At 36.8% G+C, this 18,856-nt stretch overlaps 1 protein-coding gene across 4 annotated transcripts in view; it reads right to left on the bottom strand.

Moving 5' to 3' along the window:
- AP3B1 (adaptor related protein complex 3 subunit beta 1) overlaps positions 1 to 18,856 on the bottom strand; it is a 150,842-nt gene that overhangs the window by 98,250 nt on the left and 33,736 nt on the right. For all 4 annotated transcript variants that reach the window (XM_026865898.1, XM_026865895.1, XM_026865896.1 and 1 more), the window contains exon 7: positions 18,509 to 18,688. In XM_026865898.1, the coding sequence (XP_026721699.1) occupies positions 18,509 to 18,688 (180 nt within the window). The remainder of the gene's footprint in view (positions 1 to 18,508; positions 18,689 to 18,856) is intronic.

An 18,856-nucleotide genomic window follows, 5' to 3' on the forward strand; every position in this document is an offset into this window, starting at 1 on the left:
ATATATTCAAAATTTCTTTAGAAATAAGATGAACTTCTAAATGAAATATCTTTGATAATATTATATAAACTAGATTAGGTAAGAATATTGGTATTTTTTGAACTTCATGATTTAAACTTGACATTTCTGAGAAGTCAGTTGTTCAAAACTTCCTCTTCTTTGAAAACTTAATGCAAATCATGTGCATTCTTCTGTCTCTAGCAATATATAAATTATCTGTGAAAACAGCAAATCACAGAAGAAATTATATGGTTAAAAGGTTATGTATTCTGAGCCGGGCCTTCTCTGATGAAGTACAAATCCTTGACCTGTTCAAATAAAGTTATGAATTATCAGCAAAATGTCACTAAAAGAAACAACCCAACACACTGAAAGAGTTCATTACAGTTTGAGATATTAGTAAACTAGGCCTTTCTTTTACTCCAGAGGCCTAAATAAAATTATATAAATTAATATATCTGATTATGTAAACAAGATAAACTAAAACAAACCTTAAGATTTTTGATGTGTATCAAAAATGAATAAAGAATAGATTTTAAGTGTTTCATTATGGTTATATTTAATTAGCATTATAAAGTCCACAAACGTCAAGAAAAATAAGATGGAAACCATCAGAATTAGATAAAAACAGAATGTCAGATCTTAGAAGCCATGGTCTGGATTATCAATATTGAGAGTACTCAACATTACAAAACTTTTTTTTTTTAAAAAAAGCTATTGACTTCTGCAACTTGTTATATCCAAGTACGTGTCCTTGCTCTCCTAAATTCTTCCATCTCCCTTTGTCACCATAACATCCAACTAAGACAAAGAGCATTACTAAGGCTAGCTGGAGTTATTCAAATAAAAATGGGCTGGCTGGTACCAATCAGGAACCTTACCAATAACTCTGCTTGTCTTTCTCTCAAGTCTCTCTCCAACTATTTTAAGGAATATCTAACTCTACGCAACAGTTTTAAGAGGATTATTTAAGTCATACAGGCAACTGCTGATTTTTAAAAATACAGTTACTTTTGAGAAAAATGTATCTTTTTAATTTTAGCTGGCACTAGCAAAGCAATCAAAAGTAAATGGAAGAATAGCTAGATATGAAAAGAGAGCTTTATTTAATAGGTCTTCAGAAAACAAGGCAAGGATAACTTCAAACCTTTGTTTCATGCCTTGGTCAAAACTCATGTGTAGTGAAAGAGCCCATCAAAGTGTCTTCAGTAAAGACAGAGGAGGGGGAAGGGAGGAAAGAAGTTAATAAATAAAAATTGTCTTTCATTCTGGGTTTATCACCATTTCAAAACATACTGAAAATTAAACTCCCCTTCACATTTCCTCTCATTTTTATTACTTCATCTCAACAGTGCTCTCAGTGTTCTACAGAATCCCTAACAAGCTCTTAGATTTCTTATGCAACAGCAACCAAAGTGATTTAGTTTGTTTACTTCTCTGTCTATACATCTTTGTGGCAGTCACCCTTCTAAACTAAAAACTGAGAATGATAAATCAAGAGTACTGATAACTGAATTCCTTCCCTTGTCTACAGGACAACTTGAAAGCAGAATCCCTGATTTCAGTGTACCTCTACCCTGCACTGAAGAAGCTTCCTCTAACAGAAAGAGGATAATTCAATCTTCATTGATTCAGTCTTCAGTATCTCTGCCTCGACTGTTAACAGGCACGCACATCAGTATTATTGAACTGAACAAGAATAAAGAGTTGAAATTGTATTTAACTCATTAATCACTGTTGCAAAGAAACAGCTTGAGCTCTCACATTTCTGACCTTTATTTTTAAAAAAAGTATTGTCGGTTACAAACATACTTGGAGTAAAGTTCCAAATAATCATAAAGAAACATGCCTCTTATGAAAACATGTTTAATTTAAATCCCGTTAAGAGTTTTTATATTGAATCACTTTCTTCATACTCCCATAGCAGAAGTATTAATGTTGTTTTTTTTCATAGTCATGTATTTTATTGCAATCTTAGAATATTCCTCTTCTCTCATATCTGTTGAGATCTGGTATGAAACAATTATGTTCCAGACAAAGGATGATGATGACACACAGGGAAATAAGTTTAATGAATGGAAATTCATTAAAATCAAGTTGATGAAGTCCCAATTAGTCAGAATTTGTAGTCACAAGGGCCTTACTAAGACAAAGAGAATATATAATACTGCAAGATTTGCACATGACCACAGAAAGGAAAGCAAAGTACTATGTAGAAGAGCCAGGAAATTGAAAGATAAAACCCTGAAGGATTCTTGGTGTGCAAGAACTGTTGTTTCAAATTCTATTAATCATCCGAGACATGGAGCATAGTTACCACGAAATGTGAAAACATTCAATCACTCACAACCCCTTAAGTGTCAACCTGAACTGCTGACTATATTCACTGCCAAGAAGAGACAACTGTACATTTAGAATGATAAAGCCATTTAGGTTGGAAAAGTTCCTTAAGATCATCTAGTCTAACCATTTACCTAACACTAACACGTCCACCACTAGACCACATCCCTAAGCATGACATCCATAAGTCTTTTAAACACCTTCAGGGATGGTGATTCAACCACTTCCCTGGACAACCTGTTCCAATGCTTGATAATGAGTTGTGGCAAGCAATACAGTATGCCTTGCATTTCTTAATGGTAGTGAAGGAAAATGGGCAAAAGGGAAGTAGGGAGATGGAGAGAATAGAGAAATACAGACCACTCGTCTGGGTTCCTGCATCAGTCCCACCAGTAAGGGTTCCAGGAGGCATCCATCTTCTTCAGTTCACTTCACTCCCTAGGCACACCCCCCCACCCACCCCCCTTTGCCTCCCCTCAATTTATACACACTTTCCTCCACTCCCCTCAGTAACCTTTATCTCTTTCTCAGGCTGTTTTTCTCAGTCCTTGTTTCTCACAAACCTGTTTCTTTCAGGACCTGTTTTTACAAGTTGTCTTTCATACATGCCCTTTATACAAGGTCTACATCTTGGACTCCAAGCAGGAAAAAAAGTATGAATGGGGTATAATGGAGAAAGCAGCACTGTTAACACTTAATTTACTGTCTTTGGGAAATGAAAGTCTTCCTGTTTTAACTGTTAATGTTGAATTAACAACTGTCACCTTCCACAGATAATTTCCTGCACACTTATTCTCCAATCCTCAGTATCTATATTGTACCTACATTAAGCTGTGGGAGATGCTTCTACACATGTCCTTGAAGAAATGCCACAGCAGTGGCACTCAAATTTTACTTTCCCAGACTTCTAATTAGAGCTCTGATGATAACTAGTACATATGAGCAGTTCTATCAGAAAAATCCCCAATACTCTGATCTTTTTTGACAAGGAGAGAGAGTTCAGGGAGTAGATGCAAATGTTTCCATGCTTTTTCTTGCCCCTTCCATCACTTTAGATGCATTTTCACAGTTGATTTTAGACTAAACATGCTATTAAAACTTTGTTGTTATTTTATTTTTTAAAAGCATGTTTTATTTTCACCAGGACCAGTAAAATGTTCTAGCTCACTTTCTGGTCATGGGATCACTAAACTACTAAAATTTCAAGAGCAGTAGGTGGTAAAAAGAGGACATGCCCTTTAGTTGAACTGCATAAAGTATACTTACCAGTTTGTAGTAGCGCATGATTTAATTGTGCAGTTAATAGCTTCTCTAAATTGTGAAATCACTAAAAAGTTCAAAACTCTGGGATAACGAAGTGATTAAAAACTGAGAGATACCACCAGCATTCCAGGCTAGGAATTGCAAATGGACTCCTTGCATTTGCCATCTTCTGTGATTTATCTGATCCAATAGAGAAGTAAGTATTTTAGTGCGAAAGAACATGTGTAATTCTTTTTTACATTATTCCAGACATACAGTTTAGGGACATCTTCATAAAGCATTAACAGCTTAAATGAAGAAACTGCCAGATAACAAGTTCCATTAGCCTGTTTTTAAAGTCACTAAGTAAATGAGCTAGCATTTAACCGAGATCTTGCTTGAAATTACATTTAATATGGCATTAAAGCTGAGAATGTGCCTTCCATTTAGGGTAAAGCACATTATGTGAATGCTACAATTACGTCAAAACAGAGCTTCATATATCCACAAGCTCAGAGTTAAAGTAAAACTTCACTGAAATCCAAAGCATGAACACATAGTATTTTCCCACTCTATCAGCCTTAACTCCATCTTCTCTTCAAAATATTTGTATTCCTAGGTTAGGTATAACTGATCTTAAAGCTACAGACTTCAGTTTCTCTCTTCAAATTCATTAGGAAATACATTCACAGCTTTTTATCATTCCTGCAGCAGAATCTTTGGGAGATAAGATTTTAGCTATCTTCCAGAGTCCTTCCTAATATGTCTAAGAACTGCACTCAAAATAGTTTTAGATAAGCTAACTTTAGAAAGTAAGAACAGTTTTGGGATGATTCACTAGTTGGTGCATATGACTGCAATATCGACCACCTTAGTCAACAAAGATCAGCAGTCCACTTGCTCTATCACGAACAGTATCCTTAGAAAAAGGAAATGGTAGAAAATGTATGGAACAGTTTCTTACTTAAGGAATTAATGATGTATGCAAGATGGATTCAAAATTTTGATGCTGTGTATGAAGACGTTTACCTAAATGCTTCTGCATGTTTCACAGATGAGTTTCAGAACGCTAAAGAGACCTATCTTTGATCTATCAGAGCAACCCAAAAATTATCCTCGAGACTGCTCAAAAAGCCAAGGAGATGAGCTGTGACATGTTTCTGACAGATGAACAGACCTCAACCAATCACACTTGTCAATAACCACGTGCTGGCAGAAGAATCCATCCCCTCCACAACAGGAAGACCTTGAGTAAGATACAGCTATGTCAGTATAGGTAAAGCTTGACATGATTAATTGCTAGTGGTCTAAAAAAGGGCCAGTCTCACATGGTAAAAGTATCTGAGAAATCACAGTGTAACTGATGTAATCTGTAGCCTGGCTGGAGAAAGGTCTTCGAAGACACAAAGCCAAGTTTGTCACATAGATCTTCAGGTACTAACTGAATGAGAGCAAGTTATATCTTTTGTCTTATTAAGCCAAAGGGAGTTGAAGAGTCGAAGAATAAAGAGACCAGATCATTCACTTCATAAATAATGGCTTCCTTTCAACTACTAATCAGCCATCAAAGTATACACACTCTTAGGGTGTGGTAAAGACATGTGCTACTGTGAATGAACTAACTGGCCCTAGTAATTACCTGATGAGATGCTCTGACGGCCATGTTAAAGTAGGGGTGTATTTCAAGTGCCTAAGTATCCGGTGCCATTTTAATACTCCTTCAAGTATGAGAATTATCTGCATGGATCTCACAGATCCTGAAGGGATGGAGCATATAGGAGACCCATAACAACTGAAGACTAGGCAAAGCATCTCATGGCATTTAGAACAACACTAGACCCTCAGATAAATGAATCATTTCCCAGTTTCTCTGGAGGTTAAAACCTTCAGATACTTCCCCTTCTGTAGGAAAAAAAAATAATGAAGCAAACTATCAAACTCTTTCCTATTTGAAAATAGCTACTGAATCTTTTATTGTTATATTGAAAGAAAACAAGTGTCCAGCATCTCACAAACTCCTGCTGATGCTCTTGTGTGCACAGTCATTGGAAAGGAACGAGCTGGGGATTACAGAACAGCTGAGAAACAAATCAGATTACAGCACCAGGATGCATGTTACAGTAATGGTTATAAACCAAAGGTATTCCTGAATGGACAGAAAGCAGGAGGTGACTTTGCTGTCACCAGACAAGAACAGCTTGTTGCATGTGGTCTCAGATATAAAGTATTTACAGCTTTTGGGAACACAGTTACTAAAAAATTATGAGAATTTTAGAAATTTAATTCCTCCCTTCTACCACATATAGAATATATTCTGCTAAAGAAGTAGTGGCCTGGGATATGTACTCTACCAGGAAAGAATTTGTAAGGAGGCTTTCTGAAGAAATGTGCAGTCACAGGACCAGAAGGCATGTCCATTACCGCCTTCTAGTCAAAACAGACTGAACACATTCAGTCCAAAAGTCGGCAAATACAAAACGCAATGATATATGAATAATAATATATAGGATATATTATTTATATCGAATATTAATACAAAATTATCACACTAACAAACACTGCATTCTATCACTCCACCAGGGATCAGACCTGTTGCTCTTACACAAATCAAAAAGTACATACATGTTTTCAGTTAAGTGAACTGCAATGGAATGAAGAACCAGTAAAGATTGCAAGATCATCATGATATTACTCTGATAAGTTTGAATATTACAAATTTTACTTCAATCATAACAACTGTCTATTCAGCACTATTGGGATAGAGAGGTCATAAAGAAAACATGAGATTTTGGTTAGATTTGCAGATCTGAAACCACTGAAACAGGCTTGAATGCCTACAGTACCCTCTTCTAAGGATCATTTTTCAGATTACAACTCTATCCAAATGAGTCTACTGGAATTATACTGAAAATGTAATCTATTAATACACCTATATAAAAGATATTACATAATTCCAATAAATTAAAATTGAAACTGGTACTTTATGTTTTAGATAAAAGCTATCATGTTCTGGTCAAATGAGGTTTCATGGTTCCTTGCGCACAATTATATTAGTGGGGTTTTAAAGTTTATTTATCTAAACAGATAAACATGCCTTCAGCTAATAGAAATTGAAGTGAGCATTAATGGAAATGCTAATTGAGACAAACTGAAGAAATATTTGGGTCACACTGTGAATTATGTTTTCTGATTCTAATCCTCAATCTATAATCTTCATATTGGACTAACAGTCACATGATGTTAAAAAACTTAAATGTTTTTCAAATCCAAACATCTATCAGGAAGGGCTGACAATGTGAGTCCAACTGAAATTTCTCACCTGAGTTTAATTCAATGGCCAATATAGTTTCAATTATCTTTTAATACAAAGAGCCAAGAGACACAAGAAAGAAGCAAGCTGAGAATCCATGACCTAAAAATGCAGGAAAAGAATGGGATAAGAAGTTTTCAAAGATGAAGACTCATCCCTTCTTTTCTGCCTTCAATGTGTTCATACAAGTAGACACTCTTTCTAATTTTCAGGGTACTGACCAAAATGAGGGCATTTTCACACAAGATGTATCACATTTAGGAATAATTGTTTTCCCTACAGATTTCATCTCACTGAGACACGAAAGTTCTGAGGTGTGTTTAATCTCAATTAATCCATTTACTAAAAGGGCTCTAAATTTTCTTTTGTCATCAGGTTGTTTCAAAGAGGCTCAAGAGTTGAGGGAAAGGATGAGTACAACTTCTAGGGTAGTATTTCATAAGGGCTCAAGACTGTGGCAATGGTCTTATGGTCTAAAGATCAGTTGCACAGTTCCATGACTTAAATCATTTGGAGTTTAGTATCACCCAGACCCAGGTGATCTCATCACACTTATTCATTATTAGAAAGAAAAGACTGTTAGCATGTGACAACAGTTCAAAGATGCAAGAACTAAAATTCAAATTAGGTGAGATTACCAACAGTATCTATTCATTGGCTTTAAACCCGTACCTTTAGTCTCAATTCAGTTCCAACAAATAAGAAAGCCATTGCACAAAATCCTCCAGTATTTTGTGGTACTCTGTCCTGGTTCAGCCAGGATAAAGTTTTCCCCAGCAGAGAGAGAGGGGGGAAGGGATCTCCAGCCGGGTTATTCATACCATGCTGACGTCAGGTCCAGGGGTGGGAACCTTTTCCTTGCTCTTTGGCGGGCTCGGGAGGAAACTTTGCTTTCTGTAAACCAGCTAGCGGTATTTCTCTGTATATCATTTGTCTTGTTCACTGTTATTGCTGTTTATTGTTGTTACCATAGATACTGTTGTTATTCAGATTGTTCTATCACTCTGTTGTATTAAATTTCTTGTTATTTCAGCCGGGGTCTGTGTTTAACTTCCAGCCCGACCGGCGTGGGTGGGGGAGGGGCAACGGCCACATGGTCCCTGATCCCGGCAACAATTAAATCTTGCACATACTCTTAGCAGTTTACTGATTATAATGTTGTAATATCGCTGTAAACAGCTATCCTAAGAGAAATTTGAGACATTATTCTGTAAATGGATTTGTCTTCCAATACTCTGTGGTATCAAGCAGCCTCTGGTGTTGCATGTTTCACACTCACCAAAAAGTTTTCACATTTCTTTAAAAAAGCAAAATTTCAATGTGGCTAAGGAATCCACAATAAGATTCTACTAGTTTGGGGAGATTTTATAAACAACTCAAAAAAGCTTTCTACATAAAAAGCTTCTAATTTGTAAATATGGTGAGCTTCAGCCAGAAGACAGGGACTGGGAGAATAAACCCCCCACAATCCAGGAGGAGATAATCAGTGACCTGTTACATCACACAGACATACACAAGTCTATGGGACCGGATGGGATACACCCGAGGGTGCTGAAGGAGCTGGCTGGGGTGCTCGCCAGGCCACTTTCTATCATTTACCAGCAGTCCTGGCTGACCAGAGGGGAGGTCCCAACAGATTGGAAACTGGTCAATGTGACACCCATCTATAAGAAGTGTTGGAAGGATGATCTGGGAAATTACAGGCCTGTCAGCTTGACTTTGGTACCCAGGAAGCTAATGGAGCAGCTCATCCTGAGTACCATCATACAACACATGCAGGACAACCAGATGCTCAGGCCCAGTCTGCATGGGTTTATGAAAGGCAGGTCCTGCTTGACAAACCTGATCTCCTTCTATGACAGGACGACCTGCTTATTGGATGAGGGAAAGGCTGTGAGTGTTGTCTACCTTGGCTTTAGGAAGGTTTTTGACACCATTTCCCACAGCATTCTCCTGGTGAAACTGGCTGCTTGTGACTTGGATGGGCACACACTTTGCTGGGTAAAAAACTGTCTGGATGGCCGGGCCCAAAGAGTTGTGGTGAACGGATTTAAATCCAGTTGGCGGCCGGTCACGAGTGGTGTCCACCAGGTCTCGGTGTTGGGGCCACTCCTGTTTAACATCTTTATTTTTGATCTAGACGAGGGGATTGAGTGCACCCTCAGTCCGTTTGCAGATGACCCCAAGTTGGGTGGGAGTGTTGATCTGCTCGAGGGTAGGGAGGCTCTGCAGAAAGACCTGGACAGGCTGGAGCCATGGGCTGAGGCCAACTGCAGGAGTTTCACTAAGGGCAAACTTGGGCCACAACAACCCCCAGCAGCACTACAGGCTTGGGGAGGAGTGGCTGGAGAGCTGCCAGTCAGAGAGGGACCTGGGGGGTTGATTGACAGCCGGCTGAACAGGAGCCAGCAGTGTGCCCAGGTGGCCAAGAAGGCCAATGGCATCCTGGCTTGTGTCAGCAATAGTGTGGCCAGCAGGGACAGGGAAGGGATCTGACCCCTGTACTCGGCACTGGTGAGGCCGCACCTTGATGCCTGTGTTCAGTTTTGGGCCCCTCACTACACAAAGGACATTGAATGACTCGAGCGTGTCCAGAGAAGGGCAACGGAGCTGGTGCAGGGTCTGGAGCACAGGTCGTACGGGGAGCGGCTGAGGGAACAGGGGGTGTTTAGTCTGGAGAAGGCTGAGGGGAGACCTCATCACCCTCTCTACAGCTACCTGAAAGGAGGTTGCAGAGAGCTGGGGATGAGTCTCTTTAACCAAGTAACAACCGATAGGACAAGAGCGAATGGCCTCAAGTTGCGCCAGGGTAGGTTTAGACTAGATATTAGGAAGCATTTCTTTACAGAAGGGGTGGTTAGGCTTTGGAATGGGCTGCCCAGGGAGGTGTTGGAGTCCTCATCACTGGAGGTGTTCAGTTGGGTTGACATAGCGCTGGGGGATCTGGTGTAGTTGGGAACTGTCAGTGTTAGATTAACGGTTGGACTGGATGATCTTCAAGGTCTTTTACAACCTAGACAATTATGTGATTCTGTGATACCTATGCTACACAAAGATACTAAAACACTTACTCAAGCTTGAAAACCAGACTGTGGCAAGTGAAATTTAACATTAAGGCATTTTCAGTCATAACATTTTTCTTATCTTAACTTCTGGCATATATAAAAGTTACATGATAAACTATAAATAAATCAAGCTTCATTTGTAGTTTACTAGATCTTTTCCTCTCATACACATGTTCTAAGACTATATTCCTGCATACTCTCATTTATATAATACCCTCCGCAATCCCAGTACAGATGTACATGTTTACTTAATTCTTAAAAAAACCCCAAAAAACACAGAAAACTATTTTTCCCATATACTATGAGTATGTAAACTCATTTGTTACATGACTTTTCAAAAACTCTTCAATCCTGCCTTACAATGTTTTTTAAAAACTCATTTAACCAATAACACAGTTTTGAATACAAACTCAGAATTATGTAATGAAAGACTTAGCGCAAAACTAAATAAAAATAAAAATCCCCAAATGCTCCTCAGAAAGCCCATACTCTTATAAAAGTTTTATACTACAACTCTGAAACAAAAGCATTGCACAGGTGGTAGTATGAGTTTGAGGACGACTGAGCATTAGATTTTTCCCAATATATCACAATTACAAGAACATCTGTGCTAAGTAACTTCATACTGAACTAATGTGAAAACTCAAGAACTGTTCAAAAGCTCATTCTCATTTCTGTAAGAAGCAGCAACTAAGTCTAGGACTGCTGTCTAAAAACAGGTTTAATGGTTAAATATGCTGCAGTGATTAACACCTTTCTGCAACAAACCCATATTCCTGATTATTGTCGTAACAAAGTCTCATGATACTTGCATCTAGGATTAAAACAATCAATTATTATTTTTAAATCAATTTAATTTGTTCAAAACAGTTGCATTCCCCTTTTTCAATAGTGTGAGGAAAAGGTATGATAACGACTGAAAAGACAAGACAGGTTTGCTGACCAAGGAACAGAAAACATGTTTAGAGCATAACAGAGGAGTAACAGAGAACAGGAGGAAGAACAAGAAGGGATAAAATAAACACTGCAGAAATAAATTCGAGAAGGAGCAAAGGTGACGGGATAAATTAAAGGGAAAAGATACCATCTGCTTCTGGCTAAAAGTTCCCCATTTTTTTTCCTTCACATCCAAAAATTAAAGTGGAATTTGGAATATGCATTCAGAAGTTTGGTTAAATGCTTGAGCAGTTTTTAGGCTTTTTATGATGGCTAAGGTTTAATCTCAGTTTAGAGGTAATCCCTGAAATATCTGAAGGGACAGTATAAACCATCCTATGAAAACAGCAAGCACTTACAAATCAACTGCCAAGCAGAAGTTTTCTTCCATAGGGTTGCACAATAAGTGAACCACGAAGAAAACCATGTAATTGTTAGTTACTTTGGGGCTGCAACCAAGGGAAGGATATTACAAGCTCCAGAAATAGTAGTCACCACCAGTCATGAATTATAAACATGGTATGGAGGAACAGGGGTCTAAAAGATCTTCTGCCTATACGGAACTGTAATGGTTCACAGTGCCCGTCCTTCTCTAGTGCTCCTAATAAACTCTCTAGTTACACCAAATCATGTATACTTACTCCTTAAACAACTCAGCTCCTTTCTCTCTGGAAAAAGTGTAGATTATTTTTAAAGTTAACAATGTTTTTGTTTTGTTTTGTTTTGTTAAAGTTAACAATGTTTTTTTTAAAGTTTTTAAAGTTAACAATGGGATCTTCCCTGTTTCCCATACATGTAAACACACTCATACCTTTATTTACAGTTTTTGTTTATATAGATCTAGGATTGTTTACAGTTACTAAAATTTTTATCCAACATTTAAACCATATTTGGACTACAGCCCTAGCTCTAGATGTTTGTTAGAAGCCTCAAATTTTCAAGACATAAAATGACTTGAAATCTTAGAATGCTAACGGTACCTATACTTAGACTGGCAGTCTGAAAGATGAAAGTTTGCCTTACTAATCTAAACATCATTGCTGGACATTAGATCATGTATTACACAATATTTTTCCTTCATCCTAACGTATAAGGAGCTGAAAGCATCTTGAAACATCTGTTGATTCACTTCAGTGATAATTCTCATACCAACAACTGGTGGGATATTTGTTTTGATGGTAAAAGCCATGATGGAAAAGCACGTGTTGCTACCATTCAGGCCTAATTTATCCCTAGTCTTCTCGTCTGGCATTTTTCCAACCATAAACTGGAACAAGCTTGTGGATATACTGTCAAAGAGATAGGTGATCCAAGATCAAGAATTCTGCATATTACAAACAGAAGTATACAGGCTCAGGAGACTAAAGCTTCTTCAGGGCAGATGTCAGACCTCACGAAGGTCTTCCTCAACCAAAGAAAAAAATTAAACAAAGGTTACTTTTGCAAAGAAGGAGCTAAAGAAGCTTATTTGCAACTCTTCTAATGATCCAGACAAAATCCTGGTATAACAATGAAAAGGCTACACAAGTTACTAGACAGAGAAAAATATCCCTCAGATAGATGCCCAGAACATAATTTGTGAATATTCTGGCATCCTGGAAAGCCCCAAAGCACTCTTAAGACAGGCTTCATTTCATATACAATTTTCTATGATTAAATATCACTGAAATGGCAAAAATGAAAGCTAGAAACTTTGGTAGCTCATGGGCTGATGGGGGTCTGGTACATCTGATATTTAAATTTAAAATGATTAGTAGTTAGGCAGTTGATATTTAGATTTCTATAAAAATACTTCAGTGTTTCCCTCCAATGAGTTTTCATGTATTTAAGTAAAGATCTAGACAGAGGTAAAACCAATTTTAACAGCCTATCTGCAACAGGCTAGAACGTCTCTTATCCTTTACATAAATAATAAAAAAATATCTCATCCTGAGTCAAGAAGGTAAGAGAACAGCATTGGATGAAGTACATAGAAATTTTGCTGGTCAAATCTATGAGAAAAGCAGGGGTGGCTTTCTTAATTTGAGTTGATACAAATGTCCTGGAGAACTTGACTACACTGATTCTACCCAGTGCTGCTCTTCCACTGCAAGTCTGTCGTGGGACTAACAGAAACACTTTGCTGCAAAGATAACTGGAATTTTTATCTACAGACTGTACTTCTCTTTTGCCAGCAATAAGTGCTTGGCAGACACAAAGCAAACCAAATCAAGAAATTAATGTGACCGAAATTTAACTCTCCCTGTCCTTTTAAGTTATTCTTCTGCTGGATTCCTTTACTCAAATTGCCTTAGAAACACTACCCCTAACACAAATGAAGGGAGGGAGAAGATGGAGGGAAGGTAGAATGACAATAATATCCCCTTTCAGTAATAGAAGAGACTATTACACAGAGATCAAGAAAACAGTCTCAGATTATATCCATAATGACCTGAAAGTTTTGTTTAGAATTTCAAGTAATCAGCTTTCCACAATGAACTTGAGGCCATTTTTTGTTATAAATCTATGCTATAAGTTATTCTCATCTTATTAAGTATTACACATGGTAGGGAACAATAACACTGATATTATAGTAAAATAGCTAGCTAGTCCATTTAATGCCCCAAATGCTTCACTAAATGTCTTCACATAAGTGAATTTTATATTACACATTAATCCCTCCTCGTGTATATCGAAAAGAATCTGCTCAGAAAGTACTGCACTCTGACTAAAAGGGAAACAGTAACTGAATTCAGAATCCTCCAATCCAGACTGAAGATTCTGACAGTTATACAAAGAATGGAAAAATTAATGAGTATGACACATAACTTCACTGTACACTAGTTTTCCTAAATTTAATCTTTTGATCTTATCAGTCAAATCAGGCCCAAGTAAATCTACTGATCTATGTATGTTGTTTCACACTTGCATCTGAAGAGAACAGCTTAATGGAAGCTGAAAATTAGATGACTGCTTTTCACCTCTGGGGAAGAAAAGTCTCTGGCCTCATAATCTTTTAGGGCAGGGGAAATTTTTTTTTTTAAATATTCGAAACTATCATCCAGTAGAATGACACAGCACAAGTAACTACAATGAAACTTCAGTAAGGTCTATAATGTACTAACACAACGTATCTTGATTAATTTTAACCTAAAAGATTGAATGCTAGTATTTCTTAAATGCGCTTCACTATCTATGCCTCCTTATTCATCTTCTTATTGCAGGAGAGCATAATACAATTTCTAAATCTTCTACAGAGTATGAGAACAGATGAGGGGAAAGTTCAGGTTGATAGTCTCCTGTTAACTAGGTGAATTACCTAGATAAAGTGATAAAACTGAAACAAGCTGAATTACTTTAAAAATATTCTGTCTGTAAATCATTCATTTAATAATTAATCAGCTTGATTACACCTTCCCCTTCTGTTCTCAGCTTCTCAGTAGAGGATTTAGAAGTTGTACTATGCTCTCCTGCAATAAACCAGCAGAACTGACGCAGAATACTCGTTACAGAGCTAACAAGTTCTACAAAAGTTAAAGACAGACAGTATTCCCTGTATGTGAAACTTTATCATTTTCAATTACAGCCCAGTCAATACGCTCCCCAAAACAGGGAATGGAAAAAAAAAAATATTTCGAGCAGGACTAGACACTGCTGAGCTGTCTTAAGTAGCCATCAGACACTGGATTCCATGACACATAACCATGACTTTTGTGGAATACACTAAGAATTCATTATGATAAGATACTTAAAAAACCACTACAGGAGCAGGGGACATTTTAAAGCATTTAACAAAAGACTAGAGATCACAGAACAGTTGAGGTCAGAAGTGACATCACAATATTTTGTCAGAGCTAGCAAGCAAAATATTTTCAAGCTGTTTCTTACTGTAATTTCTTGAGAGTCAGGCTACTTTCCATGATACATTTTTCTCCTAAAAGCCCTTATTCTTTCAGATCATTTTCTTCAGATTAACTTCTGCCCCCCCGCCCCATCAGTTATGTCAAATTCTGAGTACTTTAAATTAAGCAATACTTCAATAATTAATCCTAAAAATCTAAGCTTGAGACATGCTTTTCATAAGTACTTGTTTATAAATAACTTCGTTACAACTGAAGCTCATTATCAATCTGAATTCAATGCTCTTTTCCAACCTTAACTGCAAATCAAGAAAGTTTATTTCTGTGACCTGCAACTGTCCAAAACAAAACTCGGCAGTCCCGAGTCACTGTTTTTTTGCAAGACTACAGCTTCCACCTCCATTTTACCCTCTACAATGACCACTGAAACTTCTAACCAAGTCATCTGTTTTTAGAAAACATCCTCCCAGACAGCACACACATTTGGTGGTGGACCTATATACCAGAACAGCTGAAGCACTCACTACCTCCTGTGATCCTCATCTCCCTGCAGAAATGAGGAAGGTTGAACAGCTTGAAAATCAGTTACTTAACTGTCAGACTGCAACACAATGCATTCACAGAAACTAACAACAACTTTATTTTAAACATCCTCATGTATTAGGCTGCAAACTGTAATGGTTCAGGAGCTGTTTTGCAAACAACCAGGCAGTCCCAAGAACTCCTGCAGCAAGGGCACGGCAAAACATTTAAGCTGGCATGCATTACAGTGTTATCTCCATCAGGTATGTTACTTCCCAGAAAACTTGGAATTTTTCTTCCCAGTTAGTCCCAAGCAGGTGCTTTTACTTCAGAATATGAGTGTCTTCCTCTCATTCTAATTAATACACGTTAAAGATGAACACAGTTCACATGAAAAAAAGGTAATTGCGAAATTGCTACACACAGTTAGCTACTTAAAAAACACCCTTTAAGTATTTCAAGACAAATAGGATAAACCAAGGACAACCTTCCTCACACCATTCATGATTGAAATTTAAAATTATACCCTTCAGAGAAGCTAGAAATAGGAATATAAAACTAAGTATTCATTAATGGGTAATTTGATTAAAGTTGTGCAACAATTTTAAGCATATTGCTCAAAAAACGATTTTTCTCCATAACTACTAAATACTCCCAAGTTTTTCTTTAGGTTTCTAAATGCACAATAGATTAGTTCAATACATTACACAACTACTTGTTGGGAATTAGCTCAACTTGAAAAAAGCAGTATATATTTCTCAAAAAGTAAGGTAAATTTTAGTGAATAAAAATGCAAATATGCATTTTAGCAGTCTTGAATTTATTAATCTGATAGGTTTAATTTCCATTTTCCTGCATCAGCTTTATTTATAAAGTGTCCTGCCCTATAAATATGCTGTTATTTTCTATAGTCAAGCATCCTCTTAACAAATCTCCTCATTAATATGTAAATTTAAAGTCAATCGGTCTTCTCCCTGACAGCGCCATGAATTCCTAGTGCACTGTATAATCGGCTTTGACTTGGCATCCACTATTTATCATCAAAGATGTCAGTTAGAAAAATTATGGAAAATGCACTGCAATTGATATGACTGCAATCTACTTCGTCAACACTTAATTGTTCCTCAAATCATACATTTACATATAAACAGCCTAAATACTGATCCATAATGATGCAAATAAACCAAATTAAAAATCTCTTCTGCTGCACAAGATGCCCTGTTGTATGATGAGTTCATTTATGAACCTATTGAGAAAAGCATGCATTTCCACTAACCCCAGGAAAAAAAAAATCATCTAATTTAATTGCTGAGTAGGTAGACAAACTAAATTTTGCACTGAAGCTCATGAAAGTGAAACGAAGTGTTATTAATACTATACTACTGATGACCCATTTTAGGTTGACACAGGCAGTATTGTCACATAAACCTTTTACATTCCTAGAGCAGAAGCCACAGCAACAATTGTCATCTATTCGATTTCAGTGAATAAGGTACATTAGAGTCTTAAAGAAACCTAATCCCATCAACACCCTCCAACCTCTCAGCCCAAAACAGGAGTTCATCCTCTTCTTCTGCTCTTCCTTTGTCCAATCACAGACTAAAACTGGTTTAAACAAATTGTGAAACTGTAGCTTTAGGCAGAGCAAATTACCAATTTTGATTCTTTCTAAAGGTCAGAGAGAAGAACGCAAGCTACATACTTTCAATGAGCAACATGTAATAAATGCTTCAAGAACACTAGAACACATATTAAGTGTTTCACTCTCTAATCCTTATTTTAAACAATTTTCTGGAAAGATCTGTTCTAACAAACAATTAAAATTTTCATGTGAAATGAAAAAAGATGTTCTTGAATCCAACTGATAGTGCAAAAATATGACTCTACTTCAGATATTTTTGTTATCTAGTTTTCCAATAGTTATAACCCCTGCTTATTTCAGAAATGAATACAATTGTAAACTACATCAAGCTGAAATTAACTGCTTGTCAAAATGCATCTCCTTATAATTGTTTTCACATAATAAATTCTACATACGTTAACACAGAATGCCAGTGCATTTCAGTCTAATTCCCAGACAAAGGATATAAACAAAGAGAGTTTGAAATAATTCATCAAATAGCTGGTGTCATTCTGTATTCCAATGCTGAAAAAAAAGGAAACCTTTAAAAAAATTGTTAATAAACTGATTATCAACCACAATAATCTGCATTGAAATAACAATGCCTGAACAGAAGCATTAAGACACATTATCTGAGCTGTGGCAGAACTACCTAAGTCTGAAGAAATACAGAAAAATAAATAAAAAACAAACGAGATAACTTTCTCTAGGGTCCTGGGATCACCTTAGTCATTACAAGTAGGTATCCCAAAACATCATTTTATGCAACTATACAAAGTCCATCTCCAGATACCACTGTAAGACAGTATATATATATCAATGAATATGTAAATCTTTAAACACAAATTAATTTCAAGTTAAATGGTAAAACTTAACAGTAGCAACATCCCCAAGCCTGTAATAAACACAACCAACCAGAGCTGTGGAGCAATTTTATACAATTCTTTTCAGAAGTATTATGTCTTTTAATTTAAACTGTTACTCAGTTAAATTCCTATTGAAACCTATGTTAATAGCATGAATTTCTTGAACTGGTCTACTTTTTTGTTCTTATGATAGGATTTTTATTTTGAATATCCCTTTCTGGAAATTTTAATTAAAAGTATAATCATATTTACATCACATAAAAGAAAAGACAACATATTTTACATTGCACATTTCAAAACCATATATTCAAGTCTCCACACAGTCCCTCGGCACACTGACAAAGCCTAGACAAGTAATGTAATATTCACCATACTGTGATACTGGCTACTCCTATCTACAAAGTAAGTAGATTCTACCCAGTTTCAAACAGAATGGCAAACCTTTCTAGCTCTGACTCACATAAATCTCCTGGAGCAAAGAGCCATGTTGCTCAAAGAACCACTGAAAAAGGACTCTGCTGCCCTTGGGATGTGCCTGGGGTAAATTAAAACAGGTTATAGCCTGGAAAGAGAATTCTCATGCTCTGAAGAAAGGTGGATGCCTTGTGTCAGTGAAGCCTTAGAGAGCTAAGACTTATGTAATTAATTTCTATTTTTATAAAATAAAAGATGAATAAAAATGCATCTTAAAAAGCTAAGTGTATTCAACATTGGAAATAATTCAAAATGCAAGCACACAACAGTAATTTAAAAAGTCACAAACTTACCTTCCATGGGCTTACGAACTGTGTACGTGCATATCGAGTTAACATGTGGATTATAACAACTTGACCCCACTCTTCCACATCAACCAACAAGTTGCAAAGCTTTCGATAGTTCTTGTGAATCAGATCTATTCTATCCGGACACACTTCCTCAAATGCCATCACAACACTCCCAGCTACCAGCTAGAAAACAAAATATAAACCAGAAGGTCAGTTCATCCACACAAGTGAGAATCAGAATTAATACTAGCAATTCTTAGCAATTTCAAATTGTTTCTATTAAATGAAAAGAGACATCAACAACAAAAAAAAACCCTAAGCCCACAGAAATGGTATCTTATTTAAAACAGA

The sequence above is a fragment of the Athene cunicularia genome (assembly GCF_003259725.1).
Source record: "Athene cunicularia isolate RWA chromosome Z unlocalized genomic scaffold, athCun1 chrZ_part1, whole genome shotgun sequence".
Classification (NCBI taxonomy): domain Eukaryota; kingdom Metazoa; phylum Chordata; class Aves; order Strigiformes; family Strigidae; genus Athene; species Athene cunicularia.